This window comes from Lutjanus erythropterus, chromosome 9, assembly GCF_056507025.1.
Source record: "Lutjanus erythropterus isolate fLutEry1 chromosome 9, fLutEry1.hap2, whole genome shotgun sequence".
NCBI classification, from domain to species: Eukaryota; Metazoa; Chordata; class Actinopteri; order Lutjaniformes; family Lutjanidae; genus Lutjanus; species Lutjanus erythropterus.
The window spans coordinates 3062763-3086540 of record NC_139325.1 but is presented as its reverse complement, the minus strand read 5'-3'; the positions used below and the strand labels follow the sequence as shown (position 1 = coordinate 3086540).

Here is a 23778-nt window from a genome sequence, read left to right as displayed (position 1 = left end):
TGATGCACACACAATAATAATGATAATATACTAGAAATAATAATAACAATGACGACAAAAAAACATGTATTTATTTATTTATTTATTTATTTATTTCATTTGCAATTAATTGCTTGAGAAAGTTACTCCAAAAAGTTTTATTTAAATCTGTGTAATCGTGTGATGAGGTGATTTGGTTATTATAGTTAAACAAACTCTAATCAGATTAAATAAACGAAACAATTCTGATATGACCTCACAGTTTAATGCGGAGGCAACAAATAAGTCTTTGGCTGTAGGTTAATTGATGTGCAGGTATGTCACTTATAGTCAAAATATATAATTTGAAACGAAAATGCATTTTCAACATTTTTTAGTTCCCTTACATGTGAACAAAACTGTGGTATTTTTAGACAAGTTCAAGTCTTTTAACTTTTCTAAATGTGTTTTTATTTGAGATCTTGGCCGATGGAAAACCGGATATTGATCAGCAAGATTTTTAACTCAAATTTATCGGTTAGCTTTAATAGAAATATTGTCCTGGAGGGGAAAAACACAAATGTTATCTTTTTTCTTTCTTTCTTTCTTTCTTTCTTTCTTTCTTTCTTTCTTTCTTTCTATCTTTTTTTTTTTACAAGCATCACGTCTACACAGAGAAATAGTAGAACTGACTTTTTTAAAAGGTACACTCATCACTGGCTTTGAAGAAGCGCATTTTACAATCATGCCAGACTGGACATAATGACCTAAATTATGTATAATTAAATGGATTAAACAGTGTTGCCAGCGCGCGCAAAACTACATATCAAGTACTTTCTTCGTTACTGTAAATCACCTCTCGGCCTGAACTGACCTCAGAATAAAGACAGAACGCTCGCACATTTGGCAAAGAGTGGACGGTCACATGTTGAACTTCATCGGTGACCGGCCGGCCTGTGTGGACTGTGTACTCAGGAAGCTCTACAGCTGACAGGGGAGAGGCGTCACTGACTGCAGGCCACAGAGCTCCACTGCTCTGATGATATGATCTCCATATGACCCTCAACGGCCTGTGACACACATCAACTTTTTTTTTTTTTTTTATTTCAGCCACACTGCCTTAACCTGAAAATCCCCTGAAAACTCTATAACATTTGTTTGACATTCTGACATGAAATAAACGCACAGCTCTTTCCGGTTTACCAAAGTATACAATAATTTGGATTTATTTAGTTTTGGATGTTGTGCCTTATTTATGTCATGTCGTTAAAAAACGCCTCAGAGGAGCAGTTGACACCTGCAGACACACAAGTCTTGAGAGAAAGAGATTTGACACCACTGGCCCCAGAAAATACCGGTGTGTCCAAGTTTGACTGCGAAGAGTACATAGACCATTACCCTGTTTTTCACCCCGATATTATATCTGTCTGATAAGCCTGTTTTGATGATTCCAAGGTCAGCCGTGGTCTGAAACAACAAAAGAAGGCAAAAAAGAGAGAAAAATTATTTCTATTTTAATAGTTTGTTTTACTTCAGCATTCTTTGTCCATGTTATTTGTCATTGCATTTTGATTTGCTGTAGCCCAGTGGACTAGAATACACAGTGTGCTTTGCCTTTGGGGAACACTTGTAAACTGACAGGACGCCAGGGGCCGCTTAATAAATAAACATTGAATGATGTTATTTATCAGGAGAAAAAAAAAAACATTAAAATGCCCATAACTCCTCTTTCTTTTGAACCTTATCTTTATCTTCAGAATAACTGACATATTAAATTGAATTTATTAACTATCATTCAGTAAGAGCGACTGCACTTAAATTTCAATGAGCCTTCAGCTGTATATCTTAACATTATAATGACACTTTATCCCTCAGGTCTATTTAAGAATGGACGAACCCCCCATGGATAAGTTTAGAAACATCACAAGTCACATGTGTGACCGAAATGCAAAGATCCTTCCACTAGCCTGCAATAGGCAATAGTCTCTGTATCTGAAGAGAATCTCTGTCCTTAGAATAAAATCTGATTTGTGATGTGCATGTAGAACATATGCCTTTGTTTTAAAGTATTAAAAAAAGTTACCTACACACTGACATTACTCAGAAGCTGCTCATTGTGAAGTGTATCCTCAAAGCTCTGCAAAGGTGAGCTGATACAGCCATATAAGGGTTGGAGGCGTGCGAGAGGAATTACGAAAACTACGTTAACATTACGCCATGATGCCTTAAATGCTCCTCGTAAATTCTTATTGACACAGTGAGGCCGGTGGTGTGACCACAAGCACATTTTGATTAGAAATATTGATAAAAGTGATATCGAAACACAAACTACGTGCTGGAATTTATTTATTTATTTATAAATCAACTGGCACTCTAAGGCACCTGATGCGGCAGTAGATATCCGAAAAAGGAAGAGACAATATATATCAAGCACTTGCTTGGCGTACTTATTGATTTCTTTTTAGTGGTCCCAAAATTAGGTCCTCTGAATATAACATTTCTCCCGGTCCTCTGTAACAGGAAATGTCGAGTCTCTCTCTCTTGCTACTGTTTTGGGTTGTACATGAGCGCTGAACACTGAAGTGCATATTTCCTACAGGAATTAAAGGCAACACCAGGCATGCGGAAGCCGCGTCGGTGTTTACTGATGACGTTTGAGCTGAAGCCGTTGAGAGATGTTGCTAACGTCAGTTAACGGGATGAATTTGTTTTATTAAACGTCGAATTGAAGAAATAGCTACAGGATATAAGCGGGAGTCAAGTAAGGAGGGTGTTTTCTATTTTCACCCGTGGTCACACGTTTTAGTAAGCCGAAACGAAGTTTAGGGCGACTTCTTCTTAGCAGTTAGCTTAGCTTCTCTGCTCTGCTGCTGCAGAATGACAGGAGTGCATAGCTAACGTCTGGCTAACTACTCCGCCGTTAGTTAAAATTCTTACTACGCAGGACGACACTACTTCATTTAAAACACCAAGTTATGTTTAGTTGTATAGCTAGGCATTTGGAAATGGCGTAGCTATCTACCGCCGGCTTGGTCGCATTAATAAAAAGTGAAGAGAAACAGGCTAATTCAGACTGTCCTGTGAATTAAAATTAAGCCACTTTTAAAGTAGAACCACCAAATTTGTAAAACGATTTGTTAGTTAAACCGTCGTCTACAACACACGAACACAGTTCAGCCTTTGTCGAGTGGAAATATCAGCTCAACATTAGCTAACTGTTACATCTTACGTATGGCTAGTTTTTAGATTTAGCGAGAAATTTGGTTAGTTTTTAAATGCACATAATTGGCTGTTTTAACAGCAGACATTTTGACATGGAATAGTATAGCATTATAATACGGTGTTGAATTTTGCCTCTCATTGAGATCAGTACGAGCCTCTATAATGATAATAGGCCCTTTTGAAATAGATATTTGCACAGTCACAGCAGGAGAAGCATAAGTATGTAATACCATTATTTATGGCTTCATTCCATGTATGTGTCCCTGTAAACCATATCCATGAGCTAGCATAAGCAGCAATTCTGCCTTTGAAGTGGCATACCTACAGTAAATGAAATGCAGTTATAATTGATATATTACTTTCACCTGTGCACTTTACTTTTTAAATTTGCCTTGGAAAATATGTATTCTTTGTTCAAAGTTTCATAAGCACTTGCTCATGTATGTTTTTTTTTTATAATATTGGGATATGCCTATATTGGGGAAAGAGGTTTACTAAATTAATGCTGGGATGTGAACAAACAAAATAACATCACAATGTTTTGTTCAATGCTTGTTGTGTGTTCAGGACAGGGACACAATGTTGGAGTCCTATGTCACACCGCTCCTGATGAGCTATGTCAACAAGTATATAAAGAATCTGAAGCCATCTGACCTGCAGCTGTCTCTCTGGGGAGGAGATGTGGTGCTCAGCAAGTTGGACCTGAAGCTAGATGTACTGGAACAGGTACTGTTTCTTGACTGTATCCTCTGCTTTCTTTGCCTTTTTTTTTTTTTTTTTTTTTTTTAAACATGACTTATTGGGAAGACAGAGATTGTATATATTGTATCTATAGGTAATGGGTATTTTCTTTAAAGGAATACCATGCACTTATGATGGATGATAATTAAGTCTTTTTGTATCCGTACACACTTCTAATAACAATACAATTTTTACATTTCACTTCTTAAATATTATTATGTAGTTATTATTATTATTATTGTTTTTCTTCTTGTGTTTTTTGTAGTTTACTGCACTTTTACTTTTTGCTTTTGGTCATAAACATTGGTCATCCATGCACATACAAGTTACAATTAAATTATTAAATTAGTGTTTTAAAATAAGTAATTTTAGCATATTGTTCTCTTAACAAAAGAAGCAGTTAAGCATGTGAACACAACAGTGTTGACACTGCAGAATGGCTCAACAATAAAGTAAAAAAAAAAAAAAAAAAAAAAAAATCCCCCAGGACATAAAATAAAATACAGTTTTTAAAATTAAGCATGTGCCCTACCAGCATATTAATTTTCCTTTCACTTGCGTTTACATATTAGCAACATTATAGTTATGGTGTCAACTCAGTTCTATTAACTTTCCCAGTAGTGACAGTGAATGAGCATTCGCAATAGAAGGACTACACCTCAGGGGAACGCAATAATCATCACACCTGTGAGTATTTTGGTATGATATATTAAAATGCTGGCTGTGAAAGTAGTCCATTGCCTTGACTAGAATCAGAAAAAAACACTGCCAAAATACAGTATATGTATTGTCATTTTGGAGGAGTTTGATGGATTTGCTTACATATCTTTGCTCTGCAGTGCTATTTTGACACAGTATTCTTTTTTACACTTGTAATGTCTGCATTAGATTAGTCTGCCATGAGTTAAAAGAACTTTCTTTTGTCTTGAGTGGGTTCTGACTGCTTCTGAAGAGCAAACCAAAACACTACCTAATCCAACAGTGATCGTGATGAAAGTTCTTATTGGAAGCAGCTTTAAGCCAACTGACAGTGGGAACTGTGTTAAGACACTATGTCAAAATCTTGGCAATTATCCCACCTTTGCCTTTGTTTTATTGCATTTCATTTGGACAGTACATCTTTTAAAATGAACAATTAGAGGTCATTTTCTTGTGTGTGTGTGTGTGGGGTGGGGGGGTGGGGGGGGTAATTGAGCAGACATTCTGTAGATCCATGACAGATTTTCCTCTGAAATATGTTTGGTTATTAGTTTTTTGGCTTAGACTTCCGTAGGAGGCCTGTGAAGCCTGTGTGTAGGCAGTCTGGTTCCATGGGAGTCGTTCTTACAGAGAGTAGTTCAAGATGCAGATCAGTGATTCGTCTGCCTTTGAGAAAATCTGACTGATTTTGTTAAAAGCATGACCAGTATGTAATCTGTAGCTGTTGTTTTTACTATCCTTTCGTCTTCAAATATTAATTTCAAATAGAAGTACATGAATGGCTGAAGGTTCCGAATGTTTTTGAGGCCTTAGCAGTCTATTGCCAAATACCTTTACAATGCTGTCTGCAACACAGATGTAATACTATTGTATGGATAATTCTAACTTTACTTACATAGCTATCTGATGTTTCTATCTTTATATGTCTTTGCTTATTTATAGGAGTTGAAGCTGCCTTTTACCTTCATGAGTGGTCACATCCATGAGCTGCGTATCCATGTACCCTGGACCAAGCTGGGCTCGGAGCCTGTAGTCATCACCATCAACACCATGGAATGTATCCTCAAGCTGAGGGATGGAGCCCAGGTTAGTTACTGACTGGTATGAGAAACATGTTATCCTTGATTTCACTACAGGGCCAAAACAGGGCTGGCCAGATGTTCTTGTTATTTATGTGAAATTCCTCCTCATGCCAAAGTTAAGTATTCTCATTCCTTTTATTCTTTGAGTGTCCAAGAAGTTTCATAATGGCCTTTGTTTTAAATAAACAAACAAACATTGAACTGACCCTCTGTAGAGAGGTTGCTGTGACAAAAACACACTAAAATCACATGAAGAGAAACTATAGCATATCATTTCATTTTTAGCTTATGCTTTAACCTGAGGTGTTCATTTTCTAAAATACTTTTCCGTGATCTTGTACTTGCATCAGTTACTTGCAAATAATCATACCATTTTTAATATTTTAATTCCATATATTGTTTATTTAAAAAACTAAATCGTATACATATATATATATATATATATACAGTATATATATATATAAACTGTTTTTATCTCTATGTGTTTCTCAAATCAATTACATTAATCCTTCTGTGCTTCAGGAGTTTAATGTCCCTCTGTTTATGCTACCCCTTACTTCAAGTTAGTTTTGCTTTTGGGCAAAGGTGTGCTTATTTGGGCTACTACGGCATGTAAAGCTTGTTAATTTGTTGAAATACTAGTTGCCTCTGTCTTTCTTATCCATGCTTAATTACTCTGTTGAGAAATGCATTGAGAAAAATAGCAAAGCAGACAAAAAAAAAAAAAAACAGAAGCCGTTTAAAACTTTGGAATGTAATCTACACTTTCAAAAGCTTCTGGGTAAAGAAGCACTTTGGCAAGTGCTGTAACGACAGTCTGCAATGAGGAGCACATTTCAGAATTTGGGGATGAAAGTGTGTTGTCATCCATAGTACCAGAATTAATGACTTTCAAATGCTCTTTCAATTTATCAAGACATGCGTCTAACTAGAATTTTTAAACTGATGGATTCCAGCATAAAACATATATTAGCTATTGTTTTCCACATCTTTTTGTCATTTAAAAATGGTTGGTTCTACTTTGCCAATATGATTCCCTTCAGGAAAGCACAGTGATTTCACTCAGCACATTTGTTCCTTAAAAAGAGGGACAGCTTCATTGACCACTAACCAGAAATATTCAGGGAACTTAGAACTGTGAGGTGACTTTGACTTATGCTATTAACCACTTCACCATCTCTGTCTTTAGTATGTCATTGCTTCTGTTTCATTCCATTCTCAAGCAGTACTTGTACTATAGTATAGTGCTTCTCATTGACAAGATTTGGAATTACATTCATAGACAAAATAAAATTGTTTCACATCTCTCAAAGTAGGGCTGGGCAATATATTGATATTGTCATATGAGGCTAGATATTGTCTTAGTTTTTGGACATTGTTGTCTTTTCTTGTTTTAAAAGGCTGCATTATGGCAAAGAGATGTAATTTTCTGAACTTATCAGACTGTTCTAGCTGTTCTTTCATGTGCCTTTACCCACTGTGAAAGCACCAATAGTCATCCCAACAATATTGTTGCAATATAGAGACATTTCGATATTTGATTTTGTCCATATTGCCCACTCTATTTTATTTAATGTTGGGTAGTTTAATCTATAGCAGTGCATCATGTTCTATAAGATCATCATTATTTGAGAATTTACAGTGTTTTATTTTTAGTAAAATGTGTATATTGAATTATATATTGTCTATTGCAGCATAGTGTAAAGATATTGAAATATTATGTCTTAGCCATGTCGCCTGGTCATATGTTGGAATTTTTGACCTGTAGTAGTGCCATGGAGCAATTTGCAACAGGAGTTTTGTCCTAAATTTTCAGTAAGAAATGTCACTTTAAGCCTTGTCATGCATCATCACAGACACAAATCTGAAAATAGTTATTCCAAGAGAAATATTTATATTATTCTACTTAGTTTATGCCTTTTTATGTCAAAGGCATTTTTTTCAGATTGTTTTTGCAGAAGAGCTTGGTCCTACCTTTGCCACCCATGCAGTTTGCAAAATTGAAAGTGTAACTTAGCGCTGGCCCTTTTATGGGGAGGTTGAAGTTTCAAGGCCAGATGTCCCAGAAGAAACACATTTCAAGGGAAGTCAATTACAGCTAATTATATAGACTGCGGCAAAAAGATTTGTAACACATGAGCCTGTGCTGCCCAGAACTAATGGTAAATATCATACTATGCAGGTGGCTACTGCTTGTGTGATCAAGTTTCTAGTCGATGGAACTTGTTTCTTATGCTTTGTACACAGCTTAAGGTCATGTACCAGTACCTGTACTGTTGTAATGCATGTAGTCTCAAAACAACTATTTGTTACAAATGTTTTCAAAAAGGCTTCCAGTCAAGAAAAGATTTTTGGGGAATTGCAAATGACATTTGGACAAATTATTCAGTGGTATGTACACCCATGAGACATAATTTGGAGCAAAGCCAGACTTACAGCAGAAGTCCTTCTAGCATGTGGAATTTAAATGAGCCGCTACACTTCTCTCCTATGTGAGTGGGAAGCAGGAGGCTGACTACTGTGTTCGTAGCCAAGAAAATGCAGCCAGTTTAGTTATATGCTGTGTGATCTGGTAACTTGTATAACCCTTGTTTCATCCTTATCACACTTTCAGCATTGTTAGAACATGAAAAAACAACAATGTCTCTGCAGTGGCAGTCTCCCACTTTGGTCAGCCCCCAGAAACAAGATCATATATCTCTGGAGGTTAGATATCCTGTTCATATACATGTCAGGCCCTGGTCCAGTTTTAATCTGATTCTAGCAGGGATGCAGGGAGTTTGGCATAGGTGCATGCATAATGCGGGCAATGTGACAATCTGAAGCCCTGAAGTATTTTGGGTGATGGCCCACAGGATTTTTAAAAGAGCTGAAGAAATTGATCTGTGTATGGAAAATCTTACATTTTAAATTTAGTAGATTACTAGTGTTTCTTTTGTACAATAGAGGCAGGAACTTTGTGGTGGGCCTCATGCAGCCAAAGTGTGGAAATGATAAATGATATCATTAATATGGTTTGTTTTCATAATTACTGTTAAAGCCTGAGCGCTGGCCTGTAAAAACATCCGTACATCTTTTGAAGTTCATTAAGGGTTGTGTAATATGACCGGAATTATTTAGACCTTTTTAATGTTCGTGTTTCCCCTCGAGAGGAACTGGGTAATATTAGGGATATTCAAATTGCTCAATAGGGCCCATCTGCAAAGCACCAAGACCAGCTCACAATTATAGTTTCCAGCAAATGTGGAAATTTGGGCGTTTAGCAGCAGTTGGAGATTACAGCTCCTGCTGACAGTGTAATTGCTTAAAATAAGCTGTAATGAGGACTTGTAGTGCAGAAAGTATGGTAACAGAAAAAATGTTGTCAACTTGTTTTTGACATTCATTTTTACAAACTGGAGGCCATTTACAAACAAAGTACATTAGGTTTTATATGTCTTATTGTATCCTTGATTGTTTTAATGCTACTTGCAAAATTACTGTACATGCTTAATTTAATACACATTAGTTTTCAGATTTATTGTATATGTAGATACTTCTGCCTTTACATTTCTTTTTTCAGTTCAAGTCCAAAAATATAAATCGTTGCAGTTCATGTATGGGTTGAATTATTAGTGTGGACATCTCCATGTGAAATTAGACTAAGCCCTGGTCTATGCATAAGAGCTCAATGTATGTAACAGGAGATTGGTCATGGGGATGAAAGAGTTTTGTAGTAGTCAACTTTAACTTCTTTCTTCTTGTGCAAAGACACACTCCATGTGGCCTCTCATGAGTTATTTGATATTAATGACCTGTTTGATCTGAGCCCATTCTAAATTAAAAAGCAATCTGAAAATGTCAAGAGCCGCACTGGGTAAAACAATGGTCTTAAAAGCTGTCATTCTATATACAGAACCTCTATGGATAGAGAGTTATTAATAGGATTCGTAAGGTCTCCATCTAGTATCTTATTTGCCCAATTGAAATCTCATTGAAGGAGTTAGCAGTTAGCAAATGTAAGTTCTTCCAGCTTCACACCAAACTCCTTACATCCAGGACAGTCTGTCTACATTTGGTTTATTTATTTATTTATTTATTTGTTTTTTCATTAGGCTGATGTTGTCATTTGAAACTTTTCTGCTCAGATGTGGTGATTGGAGCTGTTCTCTGATGTGATGCTGAGCATTTGTTTTAAGGCATTACTGCTTTCAAACTTCCCCCTATAATGAGGAGATGGATAAAATCTTTGGTAAGAGATAGAATTTATTGTGTGGTTGTTTTTAGGAGTTTTGTTCTTGTATTTGTAGCTAGTTGTAGCAGTAACAAAAATTGGCAAGATTAAACTGAGGCCTTAATGAAAGACCTAACAGCTAACATTGATGCAATGTTGTAAAATTATGTGCACTTTTTTTCTTCTGTACATCTTGGTAAACTGCTCCAGATGTTGAAGATGAGGTGTGATCAGCAAAGACAGAGAGGAACTGGCTGGACAGCAGTTATGGTGGATCATAACACTCTCAGGCACTCTTTATTTTTTATGAGACAAAGATAAGGGCTTGGGTTTACTGAGGAGAGCCTTTCTGGTTTTGGCTCAGCTTGCTGCTTGATCTGGGAGTTTTATGGTCGCTGAGTGCATTTGCCACTGATGTGGAGGTTCTGATTGATGCATTGCCTCAAGATGATTTGGGGAGGTGCCTCTGAGACTTGTTGGTTTGGCATATGGTCCAACTAGGCCCTTTTTTCTGTTAGATTCCTTCCAAACTATTTTTAGGGCTTTACGCCACTAAACCTCATTGCTCCTAAATAATGGGTAATACATGGAATTAGGGAAACCCCTTCTGAAGACTTTTTAAAAACCCTAAGTTACTCTGTCGCTAAATCTACCACCTACTTGACAAAAGATTGCTATTTTGCCTCAGAAGTTAAACAGAAATCTATTGATGTTATACATGACTTTAGTATCAAATAATGACTCACACACAGGTTTTGAAACATTATGACCTCATATGCATGTTTGATTCCTTGTTGTTGTGTTATACTCTGGATGCTACTGCTTTAACATGTGGTTTTGCCAACCAGCGGTTGAATCCACAGCCCACTAATTGGGAAACCTGGGATGTATGGGCTGTTATCAGCTACTGTGTGTAGATTTTTGTAGTGGCCTGTTGTAGTTATGCTCTGGCTTAAATTGAGAGGTGTAATTCTTCTTGACAGAGTGTGAGCATCAGTGTTGTGCTAGTTACTGAAAACCAGTAACTAGTTACATTACTAGTTACTTTATTTCAAAAGTAACTCAGTTACTTTACTGATTACTTACACCAAAAGGTAATGCAGTACTGTGAAAAGTAACTTTTTAGTTACTATGAAAAAAAGGTCTCCCATTAATCTCAGCATGTTGTTTCTGTAGGTGTTTCAACAGGTTTGAATTGCTATTTTGGGCAGTAGATAAGACCTTTGATCCAAGACAACTTACATTTAACTAAAACGTTCTTGTCTTTGTGCTCGACAAATGTAAAGTAGTGAGAATATCTCCATGTAAAGAAACTTAACTTGGGCTCCGCTGCCGACGCCATGATGATACCAGTCTTGTAAACAGACACACCCACACAGCGTGTCTTCTCCCGTCTCCCTGCTGACAAACACACACACGACACACACACACACACACACACACACACACACACACACACACACACACACACACACACACACACACACATACATGACACACACACACACGACACACACACAGGAAGATTCAAGACTACACGGCTCTGGCTGCAGCTCAGTCTCTAGCCAAGACCACACAAAAATAACGGAAAATAACGGAGTAACGCATCATGTAGTAACGTTAGTTGAGTTACTGAATTTTAAAAATAATGCGTTAGATTACTACTGCAAAAAATAACGGCATTACAGTAACACGTTACTTTGTGATGCGTTAGTCCCAACACTGGTGAGCATGTTCTAAAGTGAGAATGAAAACAGTGAGGACTAGTTTCAAAAAAAAGTTGTTGTGTCATCTAGTAAAACAAGGGCAACATAAGACTGGGAAAGTTGTGCAATGCTCATATAACACCTATTTGAAACATTCCACAAGTAAACAGGTTAATTGGTAACAGGTCATAGTATCATGATTGACTATTAAAGGGGCATCCTTGACAGGTCTCAACAGTTTAAGACCAACATTTCTCAACACACAGTTCCATGGAATGTAGGGACTTCACTGTCTACAATCCATAATATAATGAAAAGATACAGAGAATCTAAAGAAATCTCTTCACCTAAGCGCCAAGTCCAAAAAACCAACATTGAATGCCTGTGTGTTTTGACCCCTCAGAAGGCACTGCGTTAAAAACTGCATCTAAAACCCATATACAGTTGTCGGTAAACACAGTTTCTTGCTGCATCTACAAATGCAAGTTAAGGCATCTGAAGTCATATATCAAGCAAGAATAGGAAAGAAATTTTCTTTCAAAACTTCGGCAATTACTGTCCTCAGTTCCCAAATACCTAAGGAGTGTTGTTAAAAGAAAATGTGATGTATCACAGTGGTAAACATGTTCCTGTACCAATGTTTTGCAACATCTTGCAGGCATCAAATGCAGAATGACTGTATATTTATGAAAAAAAGGAAAAAAAAATATCAGTGTGAACATTAAAGGGACAGTTCAAATCAAAAATGTATATTTTTCATCCTAGCCTGTACTGCTGTTTATTTATTTAGCATTAATTTTTGGTGTGAGTTCCAGAATTTTGGAGATATCAGCTGTAGAGATGTTTGCCTTCTCTCTAATATATTAGGACTAAATGGCATCTCAAAGCACCAAGAAAACACATTTGAAAAATTCAAAACCAGTGTCTCTTTCCAAAAATGATGGCTCAGTTATCCAGATAATAGATAACTCTCACTGCTGTGAACAGCTTCTTTCTGCAGTAGAATCCACCAGAACTATTTAGATACTGGTTGTGAATTTTTAAATTTTTTGAGTGATTCTTTGAACACCTCAAGCAGAGTACCATTTAGTTCCATCATATTAGAGAGAAGGCAGACATCAATATGGTCAAAAAGTTTTTGCTAATAATTGAATTCTGTCTGCAATTACATTTTATCCAACTTTCCAACTTATTTGGAATTAGAGTTGTACTTTCACTGTCTGCCTCTATAGCCACTCTCCTCTGACAGAATGAGACCCAGTCTTGTTTGTGCCTGTGCAACTCATTTTTCACAAGTCAGAAAACACAAAGGAAAAAGTTAAACAAGTAAAAGAAAACAGCCTGTGGAAGTTTGCAATCAGATAGCACAAACTGGATAATCTCTGTCCCAATGCCATCCGGAAATCTTGCCTTTGATTCTCCGGCTCGCAGGGAGCAAATGGCTTACAGAGATTGCTCCATAAATCCGTCTGATCATCAGCTCAGTGGGGCCTTGTCTTCAGGACTGAGGAGAAAGAGGGCAAAGACATGGAGCTTTGGAGAATTTTTTTTCCTTGAATCCAACCCCCTGTAGCGGTAACAAAACCCATCTCTGACTGTAAATAATAAAAAGATGGAGTAATGTTGGCACACTGTGGATTCCTCAGGCAGGTTGGAAGCCAGAGCAAGTTCTGATGAGAGACAAAAAGAACTATAGAGAGACAGAAGTAGATTGAACATCAGAGCGCATGTGCTTGGGAGTGGTTACAAGAGGATCTATGTGCGTAGGCCCCTGTATGTGTTTGTATTTGTCCATTTTGTCATTAAAAAATTGCAGCATTTCCATGGCTTTGAAGATGAAACCTCCAGATTGTTTATAGTTTGTCAGGCCTTCATGTAAACGTATCCTACAAGACCACATCCATTGTTTGTTTTATGAGCCATGTACAAATGTACCCTGTAGGAATTGTCTCTTGTATTTATTTTTTATGCGCATAAATCTAAGGCACTCATAACTGTAATATTAACATTTTGTCTTATATGGGCAAGATTTAGAGAGATTTCAGGTGAGGCTGGATTGAACAGCAGTGGGGAGAAACCTGTGATCAGAGATGAGGGTGCCCACTGTCTTTGCCACAGGCACTGAGCATTGGTAGCCTTGGGCCAGTTGTTGCCAGAATTGTTCAGTCTGAGGAAGGCTTCAGTGTAGTAATGAAGCTGAAATTTCCTGGCCTGTAAGTCTGTATTTCACACTAAACAAAAAAAGTTTTGTTAAGTAATCATGCAGTGTGTTTACAAGCTAAAAAATATTTTCCATCAAACAAATTCTTAGACTTAAACCAGTTATGTAGTTCACTATGTTGTATGTATCTGTCCTCACATTCAAGTTTTCAGCACAGAGTGACCCATTGCACTGGGCTCTGTTTTGCATTCCAAACTGATTTAAAGCATCTGCAGAAGGCAATGCACAAGTGTGTCATTCCAACAGAAGACCTTGCACCCAGCCACCATTGCCTATGAGTCAGCCAATGCTACACAACCCGCAGCGTTACTCTGCTTTGTCTATGAGGTTGGATGGCGTTTTGGGTTCCTTGTGGGATGAGGTTACTTCAGCTCCTCAGACAGTCCTCAGACACAGGAAAGCAGTCGGGGGAAAAATTAAACCCGGCGGCTTCCTGCATCCAGTGAGTCAAGTGGTGATCAATACACTCTGGGCAGGATGCTGCTGCTCCACAGTTTAATCCCTGCTCTCAGGCCATCCGGACTACAGCAATCCCTCAGTGGAGCTTATTACTTGCTGGGTGCTCCTGGTGATATTGCAGTCTGGGAAACGATTACCTTGCAATTAAGGCTAATGTTCGCTTCATTAGTGCTTTCTTTGGACAGAAATTCTGGGAAGATATTTTGTTGCAATTAGGCACACCATTGCTTTATGAGTCTTAAATCTAAACAGACACACTAGGAAGGGGTTGGATTGAATTAGGGAAGATGCTTACCACTTTATATTGCTTTTAAGATCATTGAGTTTGTGTTGTGAGTGTGACCCACAGGTTGTTCTTTCTTTTCTTTTATTAATTTTGTTTGTTGGATGCTGCACATGCTATGGCAACCAGATTTGGATCATTTTTCATCATATTCCTCTTCATATAATTGTTGCAGCTACATTTATAGAGATGGACTTTGGATGAGACAGAAAAGGAGTAACACAGTAACTGGGTGCCTCTGTGTGTAATTTCTCAGGAGAAAGGTAGGCTTGTATGACTCCATGTTACACAAACTGTGGGTGGTCTGTGTTTTATGTCTCAGGGTGAGTGTGTTCTCCATTTAGCAGACCCTCACCCCTTTGACCTATGAATAATTCCACTCTTATTATAGAAATGATGATGCCATATAAGGCAGGACATTTTAACCAGTAAAATCACCAGTGCAGAGCTAGTCAGTAGCAGGCCCTTTGGCAGAGCATTTTTCCAATGCTGAATTGAATTGTCTGTGGATCTAGAATTTTTCTATAACATATTTTATATATAACACTTCATGATTCTTAAATTCAGAGGAATGCTGATTGTAAATGTGTTTCAGAAAGAGCTTCTCCTGCTCTGCTTTGTGTGTTGGTATATAAGTTAGACTCTTCTTGCCCCAGAGTATGCCAGAATTGGTAGCTTTTATCTTGGCTGCCTCTTATATGTGGTAGAGAGAAGAAGAATGTAATATGAATAATTGCACACAATGTCACTCTCCATGGTGGTGGAGAGAAGAAAAGGAGATTATGTGGAGAAGGCGTATGGTTAGCTGAAAAGATAATAAACATACAGATCTTGAAGGAGTATCTCTTCCTGGCTTGACATTGACCACATTTACTTTAAAAGGACCAATGTGATAAGAATTCACATTGTATAATTGAGTTGTAGTTGCTCCTAATCATTCATGAAAACTTTTTGACAGTTATAATTAATATATAAATACATATAGATGTAAATAAATTATAATCCTTTTGACAGAAGAGAGAGTAGAGATACTGGGATGCGGGTTGGTTAAAATACAGTATGAGGCATTAAAGTCATATTCACATTTTATATAATAAAAATGAAATTGATATTTAGAGGTTAAAACTAAGTCTTAAGCCTCTGAGAAATTTAAAAATCTGATGTGAAAATTTAAATGTTCAAATGTGTTTTGCAACTGCTTTCTTCTCTTAACATTTGCAGTGCCATAAAACTTTGGCAGAGTTTTTGAGCAGAGATTGAACACACCCCTTTAAAATGTTGCTGGGATTTCTAACATAGTTTTAATTGGGGAAAGATCAGAGCAGCTCAAAACAACCCAATCCAGCCTGGACAGTAACAGAGGATTAATCCTTTGCTACTTGTTCCAACCAAATACAACTTTGCAAGCTGTGTTTTGAAACTCATGCCAACATTGTCTGTAACATGACAGATATTATGCTGCATGAGTATTCATGAGTATAAAGCAGCTGTTACAGAGAAAATTAACATTTTAAATGTTCATATCCAATTTTTAATTTTCAAGCCATAGTTTAATGTTTTAAATTGTATTTTTAACTTTTCAAATCTTAGTTGTAGTTTTATGATTTGTAAATGTGATTATACCTCATAAAACAGAGGACTGCAGTCTGGCTATTGGCTAGCAGCAGGCCTCTTGTTTCATTGGTTTGTTATGCAAATTTAAGTTAAGAAATGAAACATGTCTCCTTTCATTACACTGATGAAGACAAGAAGAGACCTGAGATCCTTGGACAAGGACTGAGTTACGGCTCCAAGATGTTAAACGGATGAAATTGTAATTTTTTTTTTTTTCAAAGTAAGGTTGACAGTTTTCCATCTCTCAAGTAAGCTGATGAATGTTGACAGTACCTCAGTTGCTTTGGACCCCTTGTATAAAAGCTATGCAAACATAAAGGCTGCTGCATTCCGCTTGCGTGCTCAAACCTCCTGCAATAAGGCTTTGGTATTTCTCAACACTGACGCAAAGTCCTCTCCCATTTCTCTCTGTTTGATTTATTCTATCTTGCTTGTTTCAGAACATTAATACTCTCCGAGAACACTTAGGCCTCTACAGTTCGTGCCTTCCAGTTGCACCTCGCATGTGCAATTAAGTTGTCAGAGGAGCCTCAGCCACTGCTTGTGCTGGTCTCAAAGGCTGGTGCTTAAATTGTTAAAGGGGTGCTTATGCCTTGTATAATGTGTTTAATATTGTATATGAAATAATGGGCAAAGCTTGAGACAGGGATGGTTCAGTTTTTGACAGATGAATGGAGATTTATTACAATTAAAAATATATTCATTATTTGGTTTAGGAATAAACAGGTTAGATTGAAAGTCTTTGGGAATTCCCCCATGTGTGTTGTAGTTGACTTGACCAAGATGTGTGTCTTTTTGCACATGCCTGTATATGTGTGTGTGTGGAGTGTTTTATTGAAGCTAACACATTGCAGTTATTAGCATTAGGGGGTAGCAGTGCCAGCGTAAGCAGCATGCCTCACATGCTCAGCCTGGGCTTGTGGTTAGCTGATGGAGACATCTGAAGGACCAGAGCCTCTCAGATCTAAATCAGGAACAATTTCTCCCTCTTTCCCATTCTTTCTCTGTGTCTCCTTCTCTTTTGATTTTTTTTTCTCCGTACTTTCCTGTTGTCTCACTCCCATTTTTCTTCTTTTCTGTCTTGGTATTTTTTTTTCCTCTAACCGTTGTTTTTCTCACTCTTCTTTGAAGCTCTTTGCGCACTTTTGTTCTCTTTCTGTCCCTTTCCTTTATGTTTTTTTTATCCCCTTGTCCTATGAGACAACAGTTAGGTGTGTCAGGTGTAACAATACTAAAAGCACAGGTCACCAGCAGGAATGTGGTATGTTAACATCAAGAGGCCACAGGGCAGAATTTGAATAGGTTCTAATCAAAGAAAATGGAGACAGCAGTGATTTAGACAGTTCAGCCTGTTTCCAAATTCCATCACAGCACCTACATCAGGACCAGTCACTAGCCTGAGCCACTAGTCTGAATTCCTTGTTCTTGGCTTTTATTCAAGTCTTGGGATTGGAGTTACTATGACTTAAAATCCTTTGTTTGAATAACAATTGTGGAAAACAAACATTGTTCATGAGGATGAAAGAGCACTGACCTCAGCCCTCCATCAGCTTTGTAATGTCTTATTGTTGACCTGCTTACTGTTGTGGCGAAATAAGAAGGAAAAAAGCTATTTTGTAACAAAGGAACCGATTTCATGCATGGATACACTGGCTTTGAGATTTACTAGATTAATGGAGAATTATGCACACTTTAACTGGAGCAGCAACAGCTACTGTACCGTAAACACAAGATTGGTTTCTGCTGGTGTTACTTGAGGTTTGCTTATAAGACTTAAAGAAAATGCCCTGAGGTTTAAACCAGTACTACAGAATGTAATAGGTTCATAGTAGAGCTAAAAATGCACTTAAATAGGTCACATTTAGGAATGGACACTGAAAGGTCCATGTTATTGAGATGCTATAGGACAGGCCTTTTTCAAAACTTCTGTACAGTGTTGAAAAGGTTCGACAAGGGCACTAAGCTTAAGGCTTGCCTTGTTGCTCTTTACAGTTGAGGTGTTTTGACTGTCAACTATTTTGATAACCGATTAATAATTTTGAGACATTTTTTAAGAAAAAATGAGAATAGTTTCTGGTTTCTTTAGTCTTCTTTACTCTTTGACACTAAATGGAATATCTTTGGGCCGTGGACAAAACAAGACATTTGAGGATATCACCTTTGGCTTTGGGAAACAGTGATCAGCATTTTATCGACCAAACAACTGATAGATTAATGGAGAAAATGATTCGCATAGTTATCAATAATGAAAATGATGATTAGTTGCTGCCCTGGGATAGATGTTTTATTGTCTCTTGGTAAAAGATCTGCACTACAGCCTCAGCCAATTGTATCCTCTCAGGTGAAGATAATGCAAGGACACCATCTGAACAAGAAGTCCAAATGAAATACTGAGAAGTCAGAAGTCCTCCTGTTGCTCCCTGTGGGTCTGTTCTGTAACTGGGATCCCTGTTTGTCTTTGTTATTATTCTGGGCATGTCGGAGGCTGATATTAAACATAGCCAGTTTGACTTGGGTACAGTGGAGGCACTCTTGGCAGAGACCTCCAGCATGACATCACCAGCACTGTCGTTGTGATTCCCCCCGCTTTAGAGAGAAATAGTTTTGTAATTGTGAATTCTCCTTTTGGCAGATGCATTGGAATCTTTTCCCTTTTCCCTGCTGCCCCCCTGCTTCTTAATGAACAAGTTATAGTTCTTGGCTTCTGAAAGAAAGAAGGTATATGCTTAGAAAATTAACCTAGTGCTTTCATTGTAACAGTTTACAGGGATGAAATGTGCTTAGTAACACTTCTGGTATTACAGACCTTGTAAACAGTCCCCCCCCCTTTGAAATGATTCCAAAGAAATCCCACAACTCTGTCTATTCTCTGTTGTGGTTGTGGTAATTATATAGGTATGAAGGTTTTAAAAACACAAATTACAGATAATTCATTTGGCTTTAAAGAAAATAACAAGAGTCTCAAGTAAACCAGGGCTGAATGTGTAGTTTTTATGGACCGTTTCTCCTTAAGATGACGTCAAGGATATTTTGTTTATCTGAGGTTATTAAAAGTTAATAAGCAGTATGCACTGAGTAGTTGTGGTGTGTGGTTTCACAAAAGAAAACTGACTTGGACGAGACTTATATGAGAATCATGATAGCTTTACTTTCAATATTAGGAGAACAGCACAATAATTTTAGGTGTACATTTCATTATTGTGCTTAAGATAATTGTAGTCTAGAGTGTACTTACAGCATGTCATTTTGGTTGAATTTTAACACATGCTATTGGACTTGTCATAGAAAAACGACACATTCCAAAATCATGAAAATAGCTTTTTTCTTTTGGTTGATTGCTTAAATTGTGCTTCCTCTGTTACAGTACTCTTACTTTGACTCACACTTGCGCAGAAAAACAAGGCTATGGAATAACCCAGTTCTGTTGAAATACTACAGCACATAGTGTACGTTTCAGGACTGTAATATTTCATTAATGCAGTGCTATACATGCACAGTAAATGGAGATTTTCTTTCCCAGTAGTGGATTTAATTACTTGAAGAAAGGGGGAAAGAGAGAGAGACCACATTTTTGTAATGAGCTGTTTTCATTGAGATAATTATTCAGAATGTCACATGATGTGATATTCATCTGGGCTCATTTCGGGCTCTAATCCCTTCAATCTGCCATGGATTCCAGCTGCGCTGCTCTGCTGTGTTTTTAGACTAGGGGTCTTTGCATTTAGTCTGTATAGGAGGTGCATTTCTGTGTGGTGTTGTATGCAAGTATTTGTCTTTGGTGTATGTTTTTGGTTTAATGTGTTGGTTTGTATATACAAATTGCACAGTATAATAATAATATTTAGAATGTTTGCTCATTTAGAAGTGTTTTGAATGTAAGGGAGAGTGTGTGAAATTCTGTCCTAGAAGGCAGCAGCCTTCTCTAGTCTACCTCTGTTTGGGGAGAAAATGAGACCCCTGTCTTTAATCATGGTGTAATGGCTTTCTGCATTTGTTACAGTTTCATTAAAAACCCATTAGCAGCTAATTTTTAGTTGAGCTGATGGATGTGTACGAAGCCAAGAGACGTTAAAGAAAAGGTAATTTGAGTCAACTGCGATGAGCTCTGTTCTCTTCAGTTTACATTCCAGGGGGGTCGTCATCAATGGGTCGAGCAGCTTAAGTGTAAAAGAAGTGGCTGCATACCATTTGACATTACTGGAACCATCCCAAACTGTGACTTTATGTTTGAAACAGTGAGCCACTTTTCAAGTCTCATTCCTCTTGTTGCCAGCTGGAAGCCATTCTTATGAGAACCAGGGTCATCTCCGTTAAAAGTAGTTTCAGACTGACTGGTCATGGATGGGATGAGAAGGTCTAGAATAAGCGTAGGGATGACAACGTCAAGCTAGAAGCAGTTGTATAAAAAGGACATTGATTCTAAAGAAGATGGAAAGAAGTGAAAATGAATTTGATGGTAAGGAGGAGGGAATTAGGACAGGTGAAGGAACAAAAGTTGTAGGAGCAAAATGACATGAAGAGGAGAGATGGCAAGTAGCATTGACAACAGAGGCACTCCTGTAAGAGCAAAACAGTATGCTCTCTCCAGCATGCAGTATCATGTTAGTGGTGAGTGTTTGCAGTATTGTTCTAGCAGTATTGTCCACAGTGTTTCTGCAATCAATATTTGAATTTTTTTTCTGTTAGGTTTGAAGAAAGTTATATGGCAAACTGTGTTGTCTGTGAGTGTCTTTAAAGTTGCAGAGAGGAGGTCTGATTGCTGGATGCTCCCCAGAGATGGGCCCTGGGGGACAGGGCCTCTGCTTGTCAGACCCAGTGTGTGTGTCTGTGTTTGTATGTGTATATGAGTGATTTGGAGGGGGGGGTGGGTTGGTGGTCTGTCTGAGATAAGGAGCTATTGAGTTTCCCTGATTTATTTTCTCACTCCATAGGCGTTCGCCCTCCACTGCCTGGCCTCCAATCTCCAGGCCTGCTGCCTTGATGTCAGCATGAATTCGCCAGCAACCTGCAGAGGAAAAACAACAATAACAAAGAGTGTGTTTTTCCAGCAGTGGACCTCTGCATGCTCTCATTAATCTGCTGAAACTGTGTGAAATTGACCAGTTTTAAAAATGTTTGGGTTTCAAAGATCAGGCAGTTGCAAGCAGGCAGGCAGGGTAGTCAACGGTTAATCTCTGCCAACAAGTTTTTTCCTTTTTGTTCAAATTAAATTGAAAAATTGCTTTGTAATTTGTGGAGGAAAAAAAGAAAATTTCATATTTTAGTTTTAAGAAATGGCTATCAGGCAATGAAAACCAACTGTCAATTTTGTTTTGCTTTAGGCCAGCACATGTCAAAGTGAAAAGCCTCATATGACAAAAAATGACAAGGAATAAGACCGTTATTCTGTTCCCCTACACTTTGCACTGTGCAGTGTATATATTCTTTCCTGTAGGCTAAAATTATGGTGTGTGTGTGTGTGTGTGTGTGTGTGTGTGTGTTTGTATATATGTATATATATATATATATTTACATATATATGGTATATATATGTATACATAGTTTATGTTAAACTTTTTTATTTTAGGTAGTTTAAACATTCTGCAAAAATAGAAACCATATCAATTTAGATTAAAATTGAATTGGACAACTTATTACTTATTCACATCCCAGTTTACTTATAGGTTATGCTGCCAATGGCAGTTAGGAGTTTACTGGTTTCTGGTATCTGTGAGTTATAGCTCGTTTGTTTGTACTAGGGGAACTGTGACAGTATCTGCAGAGGTGCTGTTTCTTATAGCTGGAGGTGGTGGTGGAGTTCAGCTAATGTGTTGAGCAGCTCAGATGTGGGTCGACCGTTCAGACAGCCTCAACGCACTGCCTCCTGGTCCCTGACTGAGCCAGACGTCTGCCGGGGGACAGAGGTCAGGCCTGGCCTTCCTGTGCCCTAACCCTCCATGGGTGCCCACTTACCCTCTGAGTAGGGGGTCCCCCTTGCCTGTCACTCACACTGCCAGGACCTGTTCCTTTTTTCTGCCTCTCTGTTCTGGTTTCATTATCTCCAGGTTTCTCTCATTGTTGCTGTCTCTCATCTACTCTTAGTCTCAGTGTCTCACTTTATCTCAGTATGTTATTTTTTCCACTTATCTCTTTGTCTCTTGTCCCTCTTTTCCTTTTTTGCTACCGTCATCTTTGGTCAACAGCTGAGTTGACATGCCTGCAGGGGAAGTACCCCCCACCCCCCCACCCCCTTCCTGGTCCTTCTGTCTTTCCCTCCTTCTCTATCCCTCCATCCCTCCCTCCCTGTCCTGTGCCCTGCCGTGGCATTGGAGGGATCAGTTTACCCGGCAGCAGCTGAGGCAGGCTTCATTTGTCCCAGGGCTTCCCTCTGAAACGGCATTTTTTGCCTCTGGAGAATTGCTCACTGCCCATGGTGACATTGAGTGCCTAATTGCGCTACTTCCAAATTTGGCAGTCTTGTTCTTTAGCGGCAGTTTGAGTTGTTGAACTCAATGTACTCTTGGCCTGCGGGGCTAGGCATTCCTTTAGGTACAGATATGAGAGTCTACATGGGAGGGGAGACTGTTTCTAATTCTAATGTGCTCAAGTAGCATATTGTGATGTAAACTAAACACCTCAATATGTGAGCATGTCTCATTATAAACTTACCTCATCCAAAAAACAGCCCTCTTTTTCTCTTTTATTGTGTTATTTCTAAATGTTACAGATGCTGCTTTTGAAGTGATGACAAGTTAGCAAATGAAGCGTGAAGTAATGAGCAACAAATTTACATCTTATTATTTGCCAATCTCTATTCTTTGGAACCTTGATGAGGTATTTATTATTCCTCCCCTTCTGTTTACCAATTCCCACCACTCACTGATGGGGAAAAAGCTCCTTGCATAGTGTAGCTCTACCGCAAAGGCCTTAACTGAAGTAAAGTGTAAATATTTCTGCCAGAGCCGCTCTCGTCTCTTTTGGCAATTGCCTGTTTACTTTACCGCACTGGGGGATACTTGCCTCTCTGTCAGTGTCCACAACTCAAATTATGTAAAGTATGTTTAAAACCTAATCTTCATTACCCAACCACACAGACAGAAAGCAGTTTATTGTCATTAAATTGTGTCAGAAACAAGGAAATGTGTGTTAATTGTGTGCAGTACGTGTATATGACTTGCCCTTGCTCATTTGAGTTTGTTTGAACAAAGTGTGTGTGCATGGAGTTGCCAAATATGTTTGGTTTTGACACCTACAGTGTTTACATTAGTCAGGATAAGGGGCGACTCCTGAGACACTCTGCCATGCTGATCCGCCGTTTAAATGCTAAACACATGTGATCGGCCTCTTTCTTTGTCTGGATTGTCTGACTAACTTACCACCCGTGCTGACTGAAGGTTACAGTGCTGCAATAACCCCTAATCAATGCCATACTGGTGGGTTAACATACTCAACTCTCCACCTTTTTCTGACTTCTCTAGTTTTAGAATGCTTCTAATGTGTTTGTCTCTTCCTTTTATGTCTTCCTACCATCCACTGTTGCAGGCTTATGTCTGCTGTGAATATGAATATGAGGTATTTGTTCAATTATACATAGTAGTTGT

At 38.1% G+C, this 23778-nt stretch overlaps 1 protein-coding gene across 6 annotated transcripts in view; it reads left to right on the top strand.

Annotated features, from left to right (window-relative positions):
- Window positions 1-2586: 2586 nt before the first annotated feature.
- Window positions 2587-23778, top strand: part of vps13b (vacuolar protein sorting 13 homolog B) — a 396480-nt gene continuing 375288 nt past the window's right edge. For all 6 annotated transcript variants that reach the window (XM_084725927.1, XM_084725925.1, XM_084725926.1 and 3 more), the window contains exons 1-3: window positions 2587-2719; window positions 3748-3906; window positions 5563-5706. In XM_084725927.1, coding sequence (XP_084582053.1) covers window positions 3760-3906; window positions 5563-5706 — 291 coding nt within the window. In that variant the 5' untranslated portion in view covers window positions 2587-2719; window positions 3748-3759. The remainder of the gene's footprint in view (window positions 2720-3747; window positions 3907-5562; window positions 5707-23778) is intronic.